The sequence below is a fragment of the Pongo abelii genome, chromosome 21 (assembly GCF_028885655.2).
Source record: "Pongo abelii isolate AG06213 chromosome 21, NHGRI_mPonAbe1-v2.0_pri, whole genome shotgun sequence".
In the NCBI taxonomy this organism is placed as follows: Eukaryota; Metazoa; Chordata; class Mammalia; order Primates; family Hominidae; genus Pongo; species Pongo abelii.
In genome coordinates this window covers 3,296,254-3,319,736 of record NC_072006.2, presented here as the reverse complement: position 1 = coordinate 3,319,736, position 23,483 = coordinate 3,296,254, and the positions used below count along the sequence as shown (strand labels likewise).

Here is a 23,483-nt window from a genome sequence, read left to right as displayed (position 1 = left end):
TCCATTGAACAGGTGAGAAAATTGACATTCAGGTGGTCATGCAGTGACTTGGTGGAGGAGCAGTGGCCTGAAATGAGGACATATGACCCTAGACCCACCACTCAACACCTGATTGCTTGTCCTGGTGGGCTCGTCCATTCATAGCTGATCAGTATCTGCCCAGAGCTTGCAGTCTGAAACACAACTTTTTAACTTTCTGGGGCTGAACTCAGTTTGATGGTACTAACGTTGGTTTGGGGTCCTGAAATGACTGCTGGTGGGACAGACATGAGGACTGTAAGAAGAACGCGAGCCATTAAGTTTGATGTAAAGAAAGAGGTGAATGGATGTGATTAGAACATGTGGGAGATATGGGAAAGGGGAGAAAAGACAGGAAGCAAAGCAAAGTGAAGCAAAGCAAGGCTCTACAGAGGATAACGCATATGGTGACTGTGAAATAAATGAGGAAATCTCTTTGTGAAGCTGCTAAAAAGGAGGAAGAAGAAAGAAGACAAAATGGTGGGTCAAGCACATCTGTGGCTGAGAAGCAAAAACTCCTTAACATTACAACAAAATCCCTGCTCACTGGGCTGTGAGTGTTTAGTAGAATGTGATGCTAGAGCTGAATACCCAGAGTGATTGGGGACCCTCAGGTAAATCCCTAAGAATTTCCACGCCTCACCAAAGTCACTTTTAAAATTAAAACCTCACCCCAATGGTATAGATGAAACACAGGTTTAACCAGTGGCAGTTGATGAAAAACAGATAAATGAATTAGAACAGATTCCCTGACCCTGTAGTTCTTCTCTGGAGCAAGAGTCCTTATCTGGGGTTTACAGACCCCCAAGCTGTTCATTGAGAGATATCATAGAGCACAAGCACATGAATGGGGTGGAGGAACTTCCATCTTTATTTTCACTCACTTCCGACTAAAGCAACCAGTACCTTCTACCGTGGATGAAGGGAGGGAATCACAGGGGTGATTTCCACAGGAACTATGACTTTGTCACCAACAGATAATACACTCAACTTGATGACCAAGCTGTAAAGAGCTCACTGTATTTCCCATTTCAAATAACAGAAATTGTAGGCTTACTCTAAAACGCATTTGGAGCAATGATACACACTCTAAAACTGTTTCTTCAATTTGACCATATAACAAGTCACCTGGAAATCCTATTAAAATGCAAATTTTGACTTAGCAGGTCTGAAGTGGGGCCTGAGACTCTGCATGTCTAACACACTCCTAGGTGATTCAGGGCCCACACTTCACACTTTGAGTAGCCAGACTGTAGAGTTATTTAGATGTAGAGCTCTAGGGACACAGAGCTCTACATCTTTTTTTTTTTTTTTTTTTTTTTTTTGCACAGAATAGAGTCTACAGAGCTTGGTGTGCATTTTACATCTCCTATGATGATATGAACAATTACATAAAAAATATCCTCTAGGTGCTTATCAATTGATAGAGTTAGGCAAATAGTTACATCTGTGCTTTCATATCCATTTTTTCCTGCTTTTATTATTTCATTTCTTAGTACTGTTTATTATACACATCTCTTAAGTGTGTGTGGTGATCGTGTTTTATTCATTTTCATCTCCAGTGTCTATCAGAATGTTGTGCAAATACTAAGTTTTCAATAAACATTTGACAGGGAGTTTACGGATGCCGTGCTTTCTTTCTTAATTCTTGAACTGTGGATGTGGCATTTGAAATGCATAATCCTTAACCAAAGCACGTTGGTATTTAATCCCCAAAGCAATTTTGGGAGATGAAATACTGTCGGCTTAATTTTCCTCATCACCCAAATACTTCTTTTAACCTGGGGCTTACTTCTTTTTTAATTACACTTCGGCTTGTCTAATTTAGCCTGGGAGGCCTGTTCATTATTTAGAACCACCAGCAAAGATAGAACTAACACTTCTGGGTGCCTTTCAGTCAAAAGATTTCCTGTCAGAACAATCTCTGATTATTACAAATGGAGCCAGTAGGAAGCTTTGGCACACACGTCGCAGCTAAAGGCAGGTAGTAAAAATTGTAAATGCTCCCAAATGGCCATAAAATAAACATTGTGTGGTTCTAATTCCAAGATATTCAGGCTTTAGTCTTCCTAACAAGGCTGGGATAGGTGTGTGTAACAGGCACTGGGGCTTTATCTGAAACCCAAATCCACAATCACAGCGGTGCAAGGGTGAGCACTTTGGGTGAGCGGCTTACATTTGGCCTGAAAGGGCCAGGCTGACTTGGGCATGTATTTTTGTCCCTCTGAACAGTTTCCAAAACTTTTACAATGTGTACTCACATTCTTTCTTAGGGAGAAGGAAGTGGAAGGGCATATGGTAGAGTTGCCACCTCTAGTAGGATTTCTACCACCTCCCTAGCTCCTCAAGTGCAATTTTCCCACCTACAAGCTCAGCTGGTTTTCCCCAATTCCCAACCAACCTTCTCCTCCAGGAGAAAAGCTCCTGAGCTGCTTTCCACACCCTCATCAGTGGGATTCCATATGGTGCCTCATGCTCAGGCATTGTTCCTGGGATGTTTAGGTTTTGCATGACTTTCTTGTGACTTCAGCACCCTATTTCTGCAGCTCAAATCTCCCCAAGAGGCCTTCTTGGGATGTTTTGGCTTCTGTTTTCATCTGTACTCTGAATTCCTCTTTCAGGAATCTCCCATGAGTATTAGGATTCCCTCTCACTCTGCCACCTCTCTTCTGAATTGCCATGTGTCTTTCCTTGGGGAATGGTCTTGCCCAAGGGTTGGGGCCCTGGGGAAACTCCAGCTGATTATAGTCGGTGATATGGTTTGGCTGTGTCCCACCCAAATCTCATCTTGAATTCCCACATGTTGTGGGCGGGACCTGGTGGGAGGTAACTGAATCATGGGGGCAAGTCTTTCCCATGCTGTTCTCATGATAGTGAGTCTCAGGTGATCTGATGGTTTTAAAAAGAGAAATGTCCCTGCACAAGCACTCTTTCTTTGCCTGCTGCCATCCATGTAAGACATGACTTGTCTTCTGCCATGACTGTGAGGCTTCCCCAGTCACGGTGAAGTTTAAGTCCAGTTAAACCTCCTTCAAATTGCGCAGTCTTAGGTATGTCTTTATTAGAAGCATGAAAATGGACTAATATTGGGGTGTCCAGACTTCTTTTTTTTTTTTTTTTTTTTTTGAGATGGAGTCTTGCTCTGTCACCCAGGCTGAAGTGTAATGGCATGATCTCGGCTCACTGCAACCGCCACCTCCTGGGTTCAAGCGATTCTCATACCTCAGCCTCCAGAGTAGCTGGGATTACAGGCACCCACCACCATGCCTGGCTAATTTTTCTATTTTTAGTAGAGACATGGTTTCACTATGTTTCCCAGGCTGGTCTTGAACTCCTGAACTCAGGTGATCCACCTGCCTCGGCATCCCAAAGTGCTGGGATCACAGGTGTGAGCCACCACACCCAGCTGGGATGTCCAGACTTCTAAGCAACATTCACCCTGTTAGTAAACTTGAGTCATCTCCTGGAGACCCCAGGACTCCTTAACCCCTTGGGCTGCTGTTGGCCTGAACTTTGGGACGGCTCCTTCCTAGGAGACCACTTCCCGTAATGTACTGGGAAGCACAGCCCTAGAATGGTCCTTGTGGAAGTTTCTTCAGATCACATCAACCCTCTGCTCAAAAGCTTCCAACAGCTCCCACTTCACTCCTAGTGAAAACATAGAGGCCTAAAGACCCCAAAAGATCTGTCTCCCACCTCAAAAGTCCCATCTCTCTGACCTGATGCCCTATAATCCTCTTCAGACAGAGCCACCCTGCTGTTCCCCCAACACTCAGGCCCATTTCCAGCCCAGAGTCTTTGCATGCCAATCCTTCTGCCTGGAGGAATCCTCCTCCCTGTGTTGGCTGTTGTCAGTTCTTCACCTCTTAACTCAGATGTTGCCTTCTGCATAAACCTTTCCATGCCTACTCTATTTAAAATTGCCAAGCATCCTCATCATCATTCCCCAAACCACCCCTCCTTATTCCCCCATTTCTGTTATTGTTTTTCTCCTAAGCCCTTATTACTACCTAACATACTACATATTTTACCAACTTATTTTGTTTATGGTCTGACTCATCCTTCTACAATATAAGCTCCATAAAGCCTAGGATTGTTATTTTTATTTACTACTGTTTAAAAATATTTAACAAGCAGGTGTCTAATAAGCATTTGTTTCAAGGAATGAATGAATGGCTGAATGCCTAATTTATTAGGATTTCTTTTTAAGGTGATGAAAATGCTCTAAAATTGATTCTGGTGGTGGTTGTACATATCTATGAATATACAAAAACCATTGAACTGCACACTTTAAAATGAGTGAATTGTATGACTGGGAAATAAAGCTGTTTAAAGAGAGACAGGCATGGCATTCCAGGTATCATAATGAAGAAGTTTGCTGTGTGTTCTCTGTGTGAGCAGGACACCAGAGCAACTCCCTTCATTATGATGACATTGGCTTGAAATCTGAATTAGCAGAGGCATCTACACAATGGTTATAAACCAGGGGCCCTAGAACCCAAGGACCAAGGTTCAAATCCCAACTGTACCACCTTCTAGTTGTGGATTCTTGGAAAAGTCACTAAATTTTGCTATATAAATTTTTTATCTGCAAAATGGGGATGACAATAGTACCAAACTCTAATGGTTATTGTGAGAATTAAATAGGCTGTTTCCTGTAAATGACTCAGCACAGAATATAGCCCCATGGTGAATGTTTAATATGCGGCCACTATTTTAATTTTTATTATGTTCTGGAGTACTGGGGATGAGTTGCTGGAGAAAGTCAGATGGCAGTTGTTGTAGCTGGGTCTCAAAGCCATTATTGCCTGTTAAAATTTACTTTGACTTTCTCAGATCTGTCAAGGCAATCCCTCCCTATGCCCGATCCAACCCCTGCCCAGCCATTCTTTCACTGCTTTGATCTTATTTCAGTAGTTCACAAATAAAGCAACCCCTCGAAATCATGTGGGGCTTGTTAAAAAGCAAATCCTGAGCCTCACATTTAGGTATTGGGCAGTAGTTCTTGAAGTCTGGTCCTGGGATCAGAAATATGAAAACACCAGCCCTACGAGAGATCTGTTGAAAATTTAAGGTAGGCCCTAAAAAACCTCTTCTAACAAGCTCTCCAGGTGATGCTGATTCATGCTCAAGTTGAGAATAACTGGCCTAGTTAGAATTTGATTTTCAATAAGCAATTCATGCGATTTTGATCTACTCATTGCATACAGTCACTGGGGACTGTTGTACTAGAACAACAGAATTACACTGAATCACCTATTATACAGTGATGGCTAAATCATCTATAGGCTTCCAACCTTACAAGCTGAAGCAGCTCAGAATTCTCTTATGTGCACAGATCCTCAGCAAAGAAATGGACAGTTTATACAAATATCTCTTTAAACCCTTTCTTCTGGATACACTACCTTAATTTCTATCAAGCTTACTTATTTGTTTGGTTTTGGCATAAGCTTGTTTTCAAGGATATTTTATTGCTAAATTTATTTAATCTATCTGTCACAAATATTTATTGTGTCCCTACTATGTATCAAGGAATCAACAAAAATGTAGAGAATGTCTCAATTCATGAGAAAACATTTTGGAAGATAAAACTGATTATTAATGGTGAGGATGGCATTTCCTTTCACAGGGAGCCTTATGAATTGGGTAGCTAACATTCCATGTTGGCCATTTAGGTACTGACTTTTCTAAATATAGGAGAGTGGGCTGAATAATTTTTAAAAAATTCTTACAAAGCCCAGTGCTACCAAAAAAAAAAAAAAAAGGGAAAATTAATTGGCAACATGTTCTTAATTTCTTAAACAAAGATAAATGTTTTCTATTTGCTTATGAGATTTCAAAGATTCCCAAAAGCAATTATAAACTCAACATAAGTTAGTGAAAATAAAAATGATAAAATATAGCCTTACTGGCAGAAGACAGAGAAGCTTGGTAAAGATGCTAAGATAGTGGGGCTTATAAAAATAGTAGTGTGATGGACACTGTGTCACCTAAACAATCTCTCAAGTTGGTGCCAGTCACACCCGCCCTTGTCTCCTTTTAGTTATACAAAAGTATCCAAAGTTTTCTATAAGAGAGTTCCAGTTGCACAAACATAAATCATGTTTCTCAGGCTTACCAGTTTAATATGTTCTCGCTTCTGGTATTTTTCACTATAATACTGTTCTTGCCGAAGATTAAGCAGCTGCTGCTGTTGTTTGTCCTTCAAGTCTATTAACTTTTGGGTCATTTCAGCATCCAGGGCAGCGAGGTCTTGCTCAATCGTTGATGAACCATGATCAGGGCTGCTGGGTTCCGATCTGCAAAGACACAGAGCTTGACTCACAAAACAGGCCATAACAAGGTGGAGGGAAGGTTGTTCACCAGAATTCCTCCTAGAGAAAGGTCTCTGTTTGGAAATACATATTTTCATAAGCCATTTGGGGTAGACGGTGAGACCCCAAGGACAAGCTTAGCAACAGAGTGTCTCCAATCCCAGAGACTGAATGGAATTCATGGTGCTCTAGAAAGAGGCAGGGGCAGAAAGAAAAGCAAAGAGGCTGGGGGCCCTAGGCATGGCAGAGGTGAGAATAATAATCTCCCTTTGGGAAAAACAGTGTCTAATAAAAAATTTTCAGGTTTTAATCTTTTTTGTTATTTTAAAATGTGACAAGTGTAATGGCATTCCCAGTTACCTTTCCCATATGAAAACTTCAGAGGACACTGCATTGAGTAGACTTTGTTAGAGGAAGCTAAAGATGTGCCCTGTTTAGCATCGGGGTGATGATTATAAATGGAGAGCATGTGTAGATGCCGTGTGCAGATAACCCTCCTGGCTGACATCTGAGTTCTGTTTCTTAACAATTTTATTGTTGTTGTTGAGACAGAGTCTTGCTCTGTTGCCCAAGCTGGAGTGTAGAGGCATGATCTCGGCTCACTGCAACCTCCACCTCCCACATTTGAGTGATTCTCCTGCCTCAGCCTTCTGAGTAATTGGAACCATAGGCATGTGCCACCATGCCTGGCTAATTTTTGTATTTTTAGTAGAGATGAAGTTTCACCATGTTGGCTAGCATGGTCTCAAACTCTTGACCTCAAGTGATCTGCCCATCTCAGCCTCCCAGAGTGCTGGAATTACAGACATGAGCCACCGTGCCCAGCCTCTTAACAAGATTTTTAACAACAAAGACACACAGTGAAAATAAGGCTCTTTGGAGGCTTCACCAACTTCACTGATATCTTTACCCAAATGGCACTTTACACACAAAGCTTACAAGGGGAAAGAGATGCATTAGTTCATTCTAAAATATTTCGAATGCTTCCTCTTAGCAGTATGACTTTCTCTGCATTGTTCTTAGAGAATTATACAGATATTTAGAAGGTTAGGATGAATGTCAAAATAAATTAAAGCAATTATCATTGATTTATGGTGTGATTCCTTCCAATTTTGTACTCCATATTATCACCTGTAGGAAACAATGGAAAGAAAGACAGAGTATTGGGAACAGGGTACAAAGAGTAGGTATGCTCTTTTCATTTATATGGAATCCCTTCCTGAAAGACTACCTAAGACATTCAACACATCAGACTCTGCCTCCATATTTTTCACTTGTGGTCCAATAGGCCAGGTAAAGTTTCTTAGAATCAGCTGTCAGTAATTCTGGTTGCTTTTTCTTTGAATTGGGCCAGCACCAGTGGCATCACATGGGGAAGGGAGTTGGTTGAAGCTGGTGTTAGAATCAGATTTTGTCAAATAAGGGATGCAGAATTTTCTCAAGTTTCTTTTTGCATTTTTATGTGCAATGCCAAATGAGGATGGACATTCTATAAGGCTCCTCACTGCAGTGTTGAGGGAACATTTCCTTTTGGCGTGACATAGTTAACATTGAATTATCTTTTTCTTTTCTTTTATTTCTTTTTCTTTTTTTTTCTTTTTGAGACGGAGTTTCGCTCTTGTAGCCCAGGCTAGAGTGCAATGGCACGATCTTAGCTCACCACAACTTCTGCCTTCCAGGTTCAAGCAATTCTCCTACCTCAGCCTCCGTAGCTGGGATTACAGGCATGCACCACCATGCCTGGCTAATTTTTTTTATTTTTAGTAGAGACAGGGTTTCTCCATGTTGGTCAGGCTGGTCTCAAACTCCCAACCTCAGGTGATCCACCCACCTCGGCCTCCCAAAGTGCTGGGATTACAGGTGTGAGCCACCACGCCCGGCCTGAATGATCTTATATAGCAGGAAGTCATTGTAGCCAGGGCATAAAGGCATTTCTTCAATCAGTTCCAACCACTCCAGCAGAGGTAGCTATCATTGCCCACCATCCCCCCATATGCCAGGCACACTCGTATCCGAGTAAGTCGGTATACCCATCTCCAGCTTACATTTGAGGAAACCATGGCTCTGTGAGATAATTGGCCAAGGACACAGCATGGAGGTGCAGTAGTGCAACTTGCCCAAGGTCAAAAATTACAGGGGCAGAAAGGCAACAACTGTGCTCTTAAGAGCAACACAGCATGACTGCATGCCATGTCTGGACCAAAACTATTTTTGAGTAACCTGTTCTTCACATTATGTAGAAAGCTCACTTGAGATGATGAATATTAAAGAAATTGGTGTGATTCATTCCAATTTTGTACTCTATATTATCATCTGTAGGAAACAGGGAAAGACAGAGTATTAGGAACAGGCCTGGCATGCTGGTGGCTCAGGACTGTAATCCCAGCACTTTTGGGGGCCGAGGAGGTGCGCAGATCACTTGAACCCAGAAGTTCAAAGTCAGCCTGGGTAGTGAGACGCCATCTCTAAAAAAAAAAAAAAAAAAATTAGCTGGGCCTAGTGGCATGCGACTAGTTCCAGCTACCTGGGAGTCTGTGGCAGGAGGATTGATTGAGCCCAGGAGGTCGAGACTGCAGTGAGCTGTGATCATGCCACTGCACTCCAGCCTGAGCAAAAGAGCAAGACCCTGTCGAAAGGAAGGAAGGAAGGAAGGAAGGAAACAAATTCAATGTACGTAATGCCCATCCATTCATTTATCTGAGGTGTTTTCAGGATTTTATTGCATATAAAGAGAGATGGAAGACAGGTAGACATAATCAGACCCACTGGCTTTGCCACTTGAAGAAAAGCTCCTCATGACGTATCTTTAGATACTATGTACTAAGGGATTTTTTGGTTTTGTTTTGTTTTGAAGGACTATACAAGAAAAAAACAAGTGAACAACGTCTCTGCATCTTCTATAAAAACAAAGTTGAAGGCATTATCCTTTCTGCTGCTTGTATAAGATCCATGAAATTAAATCTCTGGCAATTTAATACTAGGAAAATGCTTGTCTCTCTTGGAAGAGTCAGCAAGTTTCCCTTAATCAGATAAGGAGAATTATCAAACCCATATTCCTTTTCTCAGAAGCTAAGAGCTGAATTCAGTGTTCAAGGACAGAGATGACATTAAATGACTGGTGCTGTCCGGTAGAAACAGAATGAGAACCACATATGTGATTCCCTTCACATATGTAATTTCAAACTATTAATAGTCACTTTAAAAAGTAAAAATAAATGAGTGAAATTAATTTTAATATTTTATTTAACTTAATACATCCAAAATATCATTTCAACATGTAATTAAAATAAAATCAACAGATATGTTGTAGCTATTTTACATTCTTCTTTAAAAAAGTGAAGTCTTAGACATCTGGTGTATATTTTATAGTTATAACACAACTCACGAGCAATATTTCAAGGACTCAAGAGCCACTGGTAGGTAGCTAGTGGCTCCTGTATTGGGCAGCAGGTCTAGATAATTTGTCCAAAGCTTAGTCTATGCATGTGTGTTGTTTCTCTATTTTCATGGGATTTTTACATACAAATCTTCTATGATGTTACCTTCAATATTCTACTGGAAGTTTGCAGGATATGACTTATAAGTAAATACAAAAATGAATAAACAAATATGTACAGTGAAAGGAAAATAAATCTTGGGGCCCCAAATCACTAAGCTAAAGGGAAAAGTCAAGCTGGGAATGGCTTAGGGCCAACCTGCCTCCCATTCTATTCAAAGTCATGCCTCTGCTCACTGAGATAAATGCATATCTGATTGTCTCCTTCCAAGAGGCTAATCAGAAACTCAGAAGAATGCAACCATTTGTCTCTTATCTACCTATGACCTGGAAACCCCCTCCCAGCTTCCCATCTTCCTTCGAGTTGTCCCGCCTTTCCAGATAGAACCAGTGTTCATCTTGCATAGGTTGAGTGACGTCTCATGTCTCCTTAGAATGTATAAAATCAAACTGCTCTGACCACCTTGGGCACATGTTGTCTGGACCTCCTGAGGCTGTCACAGGCGCACGTCCTGAACCTTGGAAAAATGAACTTACTAAATAAACTTGTTAAATTAACTGTCTCAGATTTTCAGGGTTCATAGTACATATGACTAAAGTAGAAATTCAGGAGAAGTTTTAGGCCAAGCTTTGCTTGAACTGGCTGTGTAACTACAGGTAAATGGTAATACCTTTAGCTTTCAGCTTCCTCCTTGAAAAAGTGACAGATATCACCTAGATGGCCTTTAAGGATGTTCCAGGCTTAAGAAATGATGATTTTGGCCAGGCGCGGTGGCTCAAACCTGTAATCCCAGCACTTTGGGAGGGCGAGGCGGGCGGATCACGAGGTCAGGAGATCGAGACCATCCTGGCTAACACAGTGAAACCCCGTCTCTACTAAAAATACAAAAAATTAGCTGGGCGTGGTGGCGGGCGCCTGTAGTCCCAGCTACTCAGGATGCTGAGGCTGGAGAATGGCGTGAACCCAGGAGGCGGAGCTTGCAGTGAGCCGAGATCGCGCCACTGCACTCTAGCCTGGGTGACAGAGCGAGACTCCGTCTCAAAAAAAAAAAAAAGAAATGATGATTTTATTACTTTTTAAAGCCCAAGTATTAGGTTTTGATAGTGCTTTCAATTTAAGCATGTGTTAAATCATATGTCACAATATAAATCTAAAAAATGCATCTTATCTCTATGACTTGGCATCAAAAGAAGAGTATCCAGTAAAGGAAGGATGTAATAGTTTGTCTTATACTTTGCTCATTGACAGGTCACTTACATACTTACACAGTTTCAGGGTAACTTATAAAGTTTTCAGTTAAAGAATGAAATTTTATTTCTCAGTGGCAATTATTATCAGTCAAGCTTTTGAGATAATCTTTACTGAGAAAGCTGATGGCAATGATTCCAAAAAAGTTTTGAGTAAATGTACAACCAATTCTACATAAGATTTCCTAGAGCTGTGGAGATAGTTGGTTGGATTATCTTTGGCGATACATTGTCCATTGGTTAGCCAACACACGAAAAATAGGCTATCTGATAAGAGTAATTTATATACTATAGTATAGAAAATTAAGTGGAGCAATAATTTAAACTTAAAAGGCTTTTTTTCACTTCTCTTGATGCTACAATTCATTAAAATGCTATATATATATTGAAATAGAACTAAGGGATACTTTTGCTTTTGAAAGTTGTAAATCTTCTAAACAATACATTTTTTTTAAAAACCACAAATAACATTTTATTTTAAAAATAAAATGTTACTTTAAAATTTTTATTTTAAAAATGTTATGAGTTGATGTTTAAAGATACTTAAGAAAATGTCTTACACAATGCTCTGTTAGTGCTCACTAAATATCTGAAATTAAAAATATTCTTGACAGCTAAATAAGCCCTGAGGAAGACAAGAGCTGTCTGTGACCTCAAAAGACAACAACAAAATTTAAATTCACTGCATTTATTTCCATTTCCCTAATTATTCAACTTTGAAGAAAATATTTTTATGTAAAAATTAATGCTGTTGATTAGACAACTTCATGTTGCAAAACATTATTTATTGTCAAGAAGTTCATACTATATACCTGCAAAAGATATTCAAAGAAATTTCAGGAATCTAAATTTAGAAGAGAAATCTCATAACATTTGGGATAGTTAATGAGGGAATTTATTTGGGCATAGTTATTTCACGCATCTGTTTGTTTTGTTGTGTAGAGATAGAAGATTGTAAGTATAGGGACCAGAAGCAGTCACAGGTCTACAGAGATGCAGATTCCAGATCTCCTATGTTATCGGACACAAGTAGTATCTCATGGGGCACCATGCCATGACCTCACTGTCACTATAGCCTTGTGTGTTGCATGTGCCCCTGGCCAGGTTACTTGGCCTCAATGAGTTTTAGGTCCTCTCTTATCCAATGTGGGTGATGCCTGTACCTACTTCACAGTGCTGCTGTGGGAAATATATGGAATAGTACATAGAAGTGATTAGCACATGTACTGGGTTAAATAACATCCCCGTAAACTTCAGGTTCTGCCCAGAACCTCAGCCTGTGATCTAATTTGGAAAGAGGTTGTTGCAAATGTAATAGAATGAGGTCATAGTGGATTAGGGTGGACCTGAATCTAATGCCTGGTGTCTGTCATTAGAAGAGGGAAATTTGGACCAAGACACACCCACGCAGGGAGAATTCATGTGATAATGGAGGTAGAGACTGGAGTGATATGTCTGTCAGCCAAGGAATGCCAAAGATTGCCAGCAATCACCAGAAGTTAGAAGAAACAAAAAAAATAGTTTCTTCCCCTAGACTTTTCAGAGCGTGCATAGTCCACTAACACCTTGATTTTGTTTTTTTGTTTTGTTTTGTTTTGTCTTGAGACAGAGTCCTTCTCTGTTGCCCAGGCTGGAGTGCAGTGGCACCATCTCAGCTCACTGCAACCTCCATCTCCTGGTTCAAGCAATCCTCCTACCTCAGCCTCCCAAGTAGCTGGGATTACAGGTGTGCGCCACCATGCCTGGCTAATTTTTGTATCTTTAGTAGAGATGGGGTTTCACCATGTTGCCCAGCCTGGTCTCAAACTCCTGGCCTCAAGTGATCCTCCCACCTTAGCCTCCCAAAGTGCTGGGATTACAGGCGTGAGCCATTGCGCCCAGCCAACACCTTGATTTTGAATTCTTAGCCTCCAAAACTGTGAGAAAACACATTTTTATTGTTTTAAGCCATCCAGTTTGCTGTACTTTTTACAGCAATCCTAGGAAACTGATATGACACATATGCCCAGTACTTTGTTGACACTCAGTGAAATGCTATTCCAGAACTGGGAACAGCCCTCAACAGGGTTCAAGAGAGGAAGCCCCCTGTGGTCCACCAGACCCTGTGTCCACAAAGTCCCATGATAAGCTATGATGCGCAGTCCACATGTGGGGTTCTGAGAGCAGATGACACTCTGAAATCCACACGGCATCCTCACATTTGGAAGCAGGTCTTTGTTGGAGTTTAGAGGCAGCGTCTGCATTGTTCACACAAGAGTCTTGCAATTGAAGAAGGGCCCTGAGCCCAGAGAATCCTAACTACCCTATCTCATCATGGTGGGAACTCGGCAGAAAGTACAGGTTTTCATGTGAAGTGCTGGGAGATGGCAGCTGGGAAGGGAGGCAGGGATTAGACCAAAGAAGGCCTTTCAGCCACCCTTCAATTTCTAGGATGCTCCTGAATGATTATAGACCAGGGCCCATCATTGGAAAGTCTGTGGACCAGCAGCATCAGCAAACCTTAGGAGCTCGTTAGAAGCTCAGAAGCTCAGTCCCTACCGAAGAAGCCCCTGAGGCAGAAACTCTAGGGTCAGGGCCCTAGGGTCTGTGTTTAGCAAATGCTGCAAGTGATTCATATGCACACTGAAATTTGAGATGCACTGATCTAGTCTAGATAATGGAGTGTCATGAACACATTTGGTGTGGGTAACAGCATGAGTTTCATTCTCTAAAGGACACCTGGGAATTGCAGAGACATACAAGCAGGCTTCTCTCTTCCAGGCCTCTGACCCCATATTCTACGCTCTTTTTAAAACAAATCAAGAATTCATCCCCTTCTCTCCATGTCTATCAGCGTCATCCTAGACCAAACCACCATCATTACTCAGCTGGACTCATGAAAAAGTTTCCTAACTGGTCTCCTGCTTTCACTCTGAGTCCTTGATCTTCACCATTCAGAGTGTTGTCCATGGAACTGCAGAATCAGCATCACCTCGTGCTGCTCAGGCCCCAATTCAGACATGGAGTCAGAACCTGCACCTAACAAGATCCCCGGTGACTCATGTCCATTTGAGATGCACAGCTTGAGGGTCCCTCTTCCACACAGCAGCTAGAGTCATTGCTCTGAGACTCTCAAATTTCACCATATCAATTTCTTTCTTCAGTAGAATCTTATTGCACATTCAATACATTTTGAACTGTTGCTTGCTCCAGCTCTAAAGAATCTAGCAGTGGGATTCCCTCCTGTTTCTGTGATCTCATCCTGTTTCACTCCTCTCATGGTTTACAATGTTTCACCCACTTTGCCAGCTTTACTGTTCCTGGAACAAGCACATTTTTTTCCTGCCTGAGGGCCTTTGCACTTGCTGTTTCCTCAGCCTGGAGTAAGTCTCCCTAGTTCTTTCCATAGCTGACCAGGCTTTATTCTTTCTGTGCCACCTTATTGCACATCAACATGTCAGAAGGGATCTCCTATCTCTAGTCATTCTCTATCCCATGGTCCTGTTTATTTCTTTCCTTGATAGTCCTCATCACAGCCTGAGATGATGCTGTGTGTTTGTTGTTTATTGTTTAGGTTTCCCACATTACCATGTTACTATTTGAGATGATTGGGTAGGTCATGTTTATTGCTGTGTGCCCAGGGCACAGTAGGCACTCAAAAAATATTAATTAAGTGAATGTGTGAGAGATGCTTCTCATCATCAGGGTTTGGGTATATGGGGCTGTGGGAACCCAGGCCCAAACTAGAGTCACCTGTGTAGGGCATTATGGATTTCAGACAGGGTAGCAAAGGATAGTAAGCTTCTCTTTTCTATAAGACCAGTTGTGGCCGAGCGTGGTGGCTCATGCCTGTAATCCCAGCACTTTGGGAGGCTGAGGCAGGCAGATCGCTCGAGGCTAGGAGTTCAAGACCAGCTGGGCAACCTGGTGAAACCCCATCTCTACTGAAAATACAAAAATTAGCCAGGTATAGTGGCGTAATCCCAGCTTCTTAGGAGGCTGAGGCACAAGAATCACTTAAACTCTGGAGGCAGAAGTTGCAGTGAGCCGAGATGATGTCACTGCACTCCAGTCTGGGTGACAGGGCAAGACTCTGTCTCAAAAAAAAAAAAAAACCAGCTGCCTCTCCAACTAGGTTCTAGGTACTCCAGGCAAAGTCTCATACCCATGAGATTGGCAGCTGTAACATAGGAAGTTAGTTAATTGGAATTGGGATCGCAGGCTAGACTCACAGGAGGACTTCCTGCATATTTATTCTCAGAATTTGGTTAAATAAAAAAATTCAATTCACAAGCAAATCTGGGCTAAGGTACCTCAAAAGCTGTGGAGAACGGAGGAGGTTAGGTGGTTTTCCTGCCATGGTACAGGTCCAAAAATATGATATAAAACATTAAAAATCCATGTTAACAACTCTTCATGCTATGAAACAAACTAAAAATATTCATTGAACTTACTTTTTCTTACTGTCCTTTTTGGCAGACTTTTCCAAGGCTGCTCTCCTTCTCAAGTAGTCATTCTGAATTTCATTATACTTGGTAGTGTGTTCTTTGATAAGGTCAGTGGTTTTCTTGTGGTGTCTCTTAACCAGGTCTTTCATTTCTTTGTAGTGTTTCTTTTGAAGTTTCACAAACGATTTCTGTTGCTTTAGTTCTTCGATGGTCTGTGCTTCCACTTCTGCAACAAATGAATATGAAAGCTAAGGGAATGGGAGGGCTGAACATCCAGATGGAAAGAAGAGCGGCCACCTTCTTAGGAAGAAATGGTGGATCTTGTCCAGCTGGAGTTTAAGAGCAAAGCTTGATGTCAGCTCTATCTGGGTTCCAGTCTGGCTCTATCACTTGCTAACTTTGAGACTGTGTTACTAAACTTCTCAGAGACCCAATTGCTTCATTTGAATACATATATTTTTAGTTTGGGTTCCCTAGAAGCAGAATGCAAGATGGGGATTCAGGTGCACGTGCTTTACTGAGGTACTCTCAGAGTAGGGGAGCCAGGGAAGCAGACGGGGCTGGGGAAAGAGCTGAGCAAGGGTGTGGTCTCAGAAGGATGGAGTCTGGTCTCCACCTGATCCCATGGGGAAGCGCTGGAGTGTGAGTTGTACCACTGAGCTGGTCTCATCTTGAGGCAAGAAGGCGAGCTTCTTGCATATTTGGAACATTCAGTGCAGGGAGGCATAACCATCTGGAGAGGGGGCTTCCTTTTGGTTGAGGGCAATTTTTCAGAGAAGGAGAAGTTATGAGCTGTTAACAGCCAACCCTCACCACCAGCCAGGAGACGGGTGCACCAGCTGTACAAGGAATCTGGGCAGAGCACCAACAGCATTGCTATAAGGATTATAATACTTCTATAACTTTATAGGGTTGTTAAGATGATGAAATAAAAGAACTCATGGAAAGTATTTAACTCAGTTTCTGGCACTGTGCCTGTGGAGGCTTAGAAAATAACTGCAGGTTCTACAGCACCATTTCTTAAAGGTATCATTTACAGTATGAACATCGTAAGTTGGTACATTTATCATAAAAGCATATAGCAGTAAAGTGTATTGAGGGAAGATCTCTTAATATAATTTGCACAAAGTCACCAGAGGCTTACCAGCAGCCCACATTACTATATTATTATGATTATTATTATTATTTTCTTTTTTGAGACAGAGTCTTGCTCTGTTGTGCAGGCTGGAGTGCAGTGGCGTGATCTCAGCTCACTGCAACCTCCACCTAGCAGGTTCAAGTGATTCTCATGTCTCAGCCTCCCAAGTAGCTGGGATTACAAGCATGCACCAACACGCCCAGATAATTATTTTCTATTTTTTATGGAGACAGGGTTTCGCCATGTTGGCCAGCCTGGTCTCAAACTCCCAGCCTCAAGTGATCTGCCCTCCTCGGCTTCCCAAAGTGCTGGGATTTCCAGGCATGAGTCACCATGCCTGGCTGATTTTTTTATCCCATGCTGAGAAAACTTTTAATGTGATAGAGTCTGACCTTAAAACATTCTTGGTCAAGCACAGTGGCTCATGCCTGTAATCCCAGCACTTTGGGAGGCTGAGGCAGGATCACCCGAGGTCAGGAATTCGAGACTAGCCTGGCCAACATGGTGAAATCCCGTCTCTACTAAAAATACAAAAATTAGGCCAGGTGCAGTGGCTCATGCCTGTAATCCCAGCACTTTGGGAGGCCAAGGTGGGTGGATCATCTGAGGTCAGGAGTTCGAGACCAGCCTGGCCAACATGGCAAAACTCCCGTCTCTACTAAAAACGCAAAAATCAGCTGGGCATGGTGGCACACGCCTATAATCCCAGCTGCTCAAGGGGCTGAGGCAGGAGAATTGCTTGAACCTGGGAAGCAGAGGTTGCAGTGAGCCAAGATTGCGCCACTGTACTCCAGCCTGGGTGGCAGAGTGAGACTCTGTCTCTAAATAATTAAATAAATAAATAAACAAATAAATAAATAAATAAAAATGCAAAAGTTAGCCAGGCGTGGTGGCAGGCGCCTGTAATCCCAGCTACTCGGGAGGCTGAGGCAGGAGAATCACTTGAACCCAGGAGATGGAGTTTGCAATGAGCCGCGATCACACCACTGCACTCCAGCCTGGGCGACAGAGTGAGACTCCGTCTCAAAACAAAACAAAACTAATCTGTATTTTACTGATATATTCAATCAATTCTAGAATGTGCGTTTAAAAAATATGTTAACATTTCTGAAATCAAGATGCATCTTATGGTTAGTGGGGTATGACGGTTGGTCAGTGCTTTTCTTTTTTAGCAATACATGAACATAGAATGCTTTACAACTGATGGTAACTTCAGTGAATGATCATTTATATGGACCTAGATCAAGTCATAGTTCACATGTTTCCATGCTTTGAATTGAATGTCCTGCTTCTGGGAACAAAAAATGTTACCATAAATATTTAAAACTATCAAGAGATTCAGAAATAATATATTCTGTGAATAACAAGAGACCTGAATAGAAAATAAGATGTCTAGTGAATAAACATTGAAACTAGAATAATAAGTATGTTATTAAATGTTAAGGTCTTTAAGCAATAGAAATATGTTTCCTTTTCTTATACTGTGTCTATTCTCCTGACATTCGATTTCTTTTGAGAATGAGGCCATGGAGAAAACCAGGTATATTTATTTAATGGTTTCCTTCAGGCCCAAATTGACTCATTATGGTTGCATAATAAGTTATTACATTAAGAATTTATAATCCCAAGGAATTGCTGCATTCTTGGTGGCAGATGCAATTCTATTTCTTTAAAAGTGGTTTACAGCATATCAGCTATAGGCAGTTTGGAAATAAGGCTCTAGATGTTCTAACCTATGATTAGAAATAAATCCACATAAACTATTATTTTTAAAAAGTCTGTAGATGAGAGGCTGTTCCTTAGAATATGCTCTTAAGTATAAAGGTAATGCTCACTTATATAAAGACACAAATATCATTTATAAATAAGCCACCAAGATATAATCACAGCTGATGTATTGGTACAGACCATTGCCTTTTGTCCATTCATTTACATTATTTTAAATAACATTCTAGGAACACTTCTGTCTCTTGTTGCATGCATTAATATGGTATTGTTTCCCATGAAACTAAATCTTTTTTTTTTTTTTTTTTTTTTGAGACAGAGTTTTGCGCTTGTTGCCCAGGCTGGAGTGCAATAGTGCAGTCTTGGCTCACCGCAACCTCCGCCTCCTGGGTCCAAGCGAATTTCCTGCTTCAGCTTCCTGAGTAGCTGGGATTATAGGTGCGTGCCACCACAGAGGCTAATTTTGTGATTTTTAGTAGAGATGGGGTTTCTCCATGTCGGTCAGGTTGGTCTCGAACTCCCGACCTCAGGTGATCCGCCCCCTTGGCCTCCCCAAGTACTGGGATTACAAGCGTGAGCCAGCACACCCAGCCTAGAGCTAAATCCTTTAAAAACATGTTTTGTTGGGAGGGGCACAGTGGCTCACGCCTGTAATCCCAAAACTTTGGGAGGCCGAGGCGGGTGGATCACCTGAGGTCAGGAGTTCGAGACCAGCCTGGCCAACGTGGCGAATCACCGTCTCTACTAAAAATACAAAATTAACCGGGTGTGGTGGCGCATGCTTGTAATCCCAGCTATTTGGGAGGCTGAGGCAGGAGAATTGCTTGAACCCGGGAGGTGGAGGTTGCGGTCAGCTGAGATTGCACCACTGCGCTCCAGCCTGGGTGACAGAGACTTCATCTCAAAAACCAAACCAAACCAAACCATGTTTTGTTTGCTTTTAATACTTTCCCCAAGTAATTTTTCTATGCACATTTTATACATTTCTTGATGAAATGCAAATATACACATCAAAGTGCATAAATCATAAAAGTATAGCCTTGTAAATTTTCCCAAAGTCAGTGTGCTTCAATATCCATCACTTAGGTCTAAGTTAGAATTTTGCCAGTATCCCAGAAGCCTTCCTTTTTGGTTCCTGTCTCCCACCAAGTATAATCCAAATCCAGGTTTCCACAGCACAAATTAGTTTTGTCTTTGAAGCTGGTGTATATGGAATCCTACAGAACATGTTCTTTTATGTCTGGCTTTTTTCCTCAACATTATGCTTGAGTTTTATCCATGTTGTGTGTGACTTGAGTTTATTTATTCCTGCAGTTGCCTCCTGTTCTATGCTAGGAATTTATCACAATTTATTTACCTACCTTACGGCTGATGGACATTGGCTTGTTTCTAGATTTGGCCCTTACCAGTGGTGCTGCTTTTGGTGAACGTGTGTGTACATTTCTGTTGTATATCGAGCCGAGTGTTATAAATATTTTTAAGATTCCACTACATACTGCTAATTGTACTGCACAAAGCTTGTACCAATTTTAGTTCCACTAGTTTATGTGACTAACCAAATATAAAATAATTCCAAACTGTATCACAGTTCTTAAACACTGTGCATTTTATGCTCACAAATGGATCATATTCTGCATATCTAAAATATAGTTTATTATTGGAAATTTGGGAAGACAGGCATTCTTGTTCACTGGGTTACATTTCCAGCGTGAAACTATTCTTTGATGCTGAAATAGCTATCTTGTGAAACTACATTATTTTTATGCCAGTAGGGTTCTAGCTACAAAGTATGGTTACTTCTCTGTGATTATATCATATCATGTAGACTAAACTAAAAGTGTATGTCTCTAGATTTTTTAGAAGAAGAAATATTAATGATGTTGTTTTTCAGATATGAATGGAAATTTCCTCTCCTCTAAATACTTCCACTGTGTAATACTCAGCCGCATAATTCCGTGGGGGGAAAGGGTGGCATTTACCTGTTAAGACACTCTGAATAAGATCTTCTGTTTTGGCAGGCGCCTTTACAGAACCTGTAATATAAAAGGTAAAATAAATAGCCTCTTCAACTTTTTAAATTTTATTCTTCCTGTAAACAAACAAACAAACATATTTGGGCCTTGAATCTAAATCTCTTTTCAGAGAAATGACAAATTGTGTGAGAAAATTCTGTATAAAAATTATTCTTAAAAAGTCTTCATTTGCAGCTTTGAGACAAACCTAATTAAACGTAACATTAGGCCAGGTGCAGTGGCTCATTCCTGTAATCCTGGCACTTTGGGAGGCCGAGGCGGGCGGATCACTTGAGGTCAGGAGTTCAAGACCAGCCTGGCAATATGGTGAAACCCTGTCTCTACTAAAAATACAAAAATTAGCGGAGCATGGTGGCGGGTACTTGTAATCCCAGCTACCTGGTTGGCTGAAGCAGGGGAATCACTTGAAGCCAGGAGGTGGAGTTTGCAGTGGACTGAGATCGTGCCACTGCACTCCAGCCTATGTGGCAGAGTAAGTGAAAGTCTGTCTCCAAAAAAAAAAAAAAAAAAAAAAAAAAAGTGATATTATATGCCCTATTTCTTTTTTTTTTTTTATTCAAACCAGTTATTCTTTATTTATTAAGGATCTAGAAAAATACTTTAAACATGAAAGAACTCAGAGAATACTATACTCATAAGCCCTACTAGATTAGGAAATTTTGACCCACCACTTTCAGTTCAAGACATGTCAGGTGAACAAAAACATAGTAAATATATAGAAGAAGACCTAAGAAAGCAAAATCAATAAGATAAATCCTTTTTAATGTATTATAATAGTAATTTTTAAAAATATTTTAACTTTTAGTTTCAGGGGTACACGTGCAGGTTTGTTCTATAAGTAAATTTTGTGTCAAGGGAGTTTGATATACAGATTATTTTGTCACCCAGGTAAAAAGCATAGTACCTGATAGGTAGTTTTTCGATCCTCATCTTCCTCCACTCTCCACCCTCAAGTAGGCCCCGGTGTCTCTTTCTCCCTTCTTTGTGAACATGTGTACTCAATGTTTAGCTCCCACTTATAAGGGAGAATATTTAGTCAAGATAGATCCCATGGCTATGTATTGAACTTAACACCCTGATATTAGAGAATACACCTGGTAATGATGTTTGTATATGCCCCATTTCTAAGGAGAAAAAAGAGAAAAGACATCCACTTGGAAGCAAAACAAATTCAGCTTAGGCAATGCTATTGCCATCTTCTGGCTAAATAAGGAATGACAAGTGGCCTTTTAAAAGTCAAATGTTGGGAGGCCAAGGCAGGTGGATCACCCGAGGTCAGGAGATCGAGACCAGCCTGACCAACATGGTGAAACCCCATCTCTACTAAAAATACAAAATTAGCTGGGTGTGGTGGTGCACGCCTGTAATCCCAGCTACTCAGGAGGCTGAGGCAGGAGAATCGCTTGAACCCAGGAGGCAGAGGTTGCAGTGAGCCGAGATCACACCATTGCACTCCAGCCTGGGCAACAGGAGCCAAACTCTGTCTCAAAATAAAATAAAGTACAACAAAAATAAAAGTCAAATGTTGACCACTAGGCAGTAATAACTCTTACAGGAAAGACCCATTGGTGAATGTTAAAATCACTAAGTAAAAGTTTAAGGAAGAACAGGATATTTGCATAGTCTCAAAGTAGCTCTCCCAATCTACCTAAGAGGGGAAAATAATAACTTTCAGTGGAGAAACCACCTTAACCAAGTGATCCCATATAATCAGTGATGAGACCCAGCAACATCACGTATCCGTGATGTGATGCACTGAGAAGGGCGAGTATCACTTGCGTGGTGCTCTTGTCAAAATGCATGCCCTCAATCTAATCATGGGGAAACATCGGACCAACCCAGACTGAGGGATGTTCTACAAAATAACTGACCAGAGTTCTTCCAAAGTACCAAGGTTATGAAAGACGGGAAAGACTGTGGGATGCCATAGATTAAAGGAGACTAAAGAATCATGACAATAAAATACAATTTGGGATCCTGCGTTGGAATCTCAAACAGTAAAAGGACATTAGTGGAAAGCAGGTTAGTCCAAATAAAGTGTGCAGTTCAGGTCAGAGTATCGTGCCAATGTTAATTTCCTGGTTTTGATGATTGTCCCATGATCCTGTGAGATATTAACTTTAGGGGAAGAAGAGGCTATTTTTGCAATGTATTCTGTGCCATTTAAAAAATGTTTTCTGTAAGTTAAATTATTCCAAAATATCAAGTTAAAAAAATTAAATGTGAAAATGCTAAATTCTCTTTTACTTTCAGGAGCATATGACTATTTACTCACACATTTAAATGATGGATTTATATTTCAGAAGCACTCAAGATGTTTGTATTGGGTATATAAAACTCTTTATTTGAAAATTTACTTCTTGTTTATAAAGTCATCTTCTTACTATTATTGACTTTGGCAGCTTTTTTTTTTTTTTTTTTGAGATGGAGCCTCGCTCTGTCACTCAGGCTAGAGTGCAGCGGTGCGATCTCAGCTTACTGCAACCTCCGCCTCCCAGGTTCAAGTGATTCTCCTGCCTCAGACTCCTGAGTTGCTGGAACTACAGGCATGCACCACCATGCCAGGCTAACTTACGTATTTTTAGTAGAGATAGGGGTTTCACCATGTTGGCCAGGTTGGTCCTGAACTGCTGACCTCAAGTGATCCGCCTGCCTCAACCTTCCAAAGTACTGGGATTATGGGCATGAGCCACCATGCCTAGCCAGCAACCTTGTAAAAAGCAGTTGAAGCATGTCTGATGCAAATTAAATATAATTTTTTTTTAAATTCTCATTCTCTCCCATGAGAAATACCCTTCCACCCTAAATAAAAGATCTGGATCTATTGGCACCCTGACCTAGTATGACAAAGAAAGGAGCTCCTTTCCACACCTTCATGGAAGGAAATTCTGTTCCCTTTTGTTTACTTTATTAACCAATTCAACAAGAAATTATCAGGTACATGCTATTCCCCAGCACTGTGTGATGTACAGAGGAGGCATCAAACTGAAGTCTACCTAGGAAGCCTCCCATCTACTGGGGTAAACAGGACATACACACAAGGAATAGTTACACAAAGCTGCGTAAGATTAAATGTCAAAGTTA

At 41.1% G+C, this 23,483-nt stretch overlaps 1 protein-coding gene across 3 annotated transcripts in view; it reads right to left on the bottom strand.

Moving 5' to 3' along the window:
- The window catches only part of PLCB1 (phospholipase C beta 1), a 750,426-nt gene that overhangs the window by 104,818 nt on the left and 622,125 nt on the right, over positions 1 to 23,483 (bottom strand). For all 3 annotated transcript variants that reach the window (XM_024238987.3, XM_024238989.3, XM_054541566.2), the window contains 3 exons: positions 20,346 to 20,399; positions 15,510 to 15,729; positions 6,137 to 6,317 (listed from right to left, as the gene is read on the bottom strand). In XM_024238987.3, coding sequence (XP_024094755.1) covers positions 6,137 to 6,317; positions 15,510 to 15,729; positions 20,346 to 20,399 — 455 coding nt within the window. The remainder of the gene's footprint in view (positions 1 to 6,136; positions 6,318 to 15,509; positions 15,730 to 20,345; positions 20,400 to 23,483) is intronic.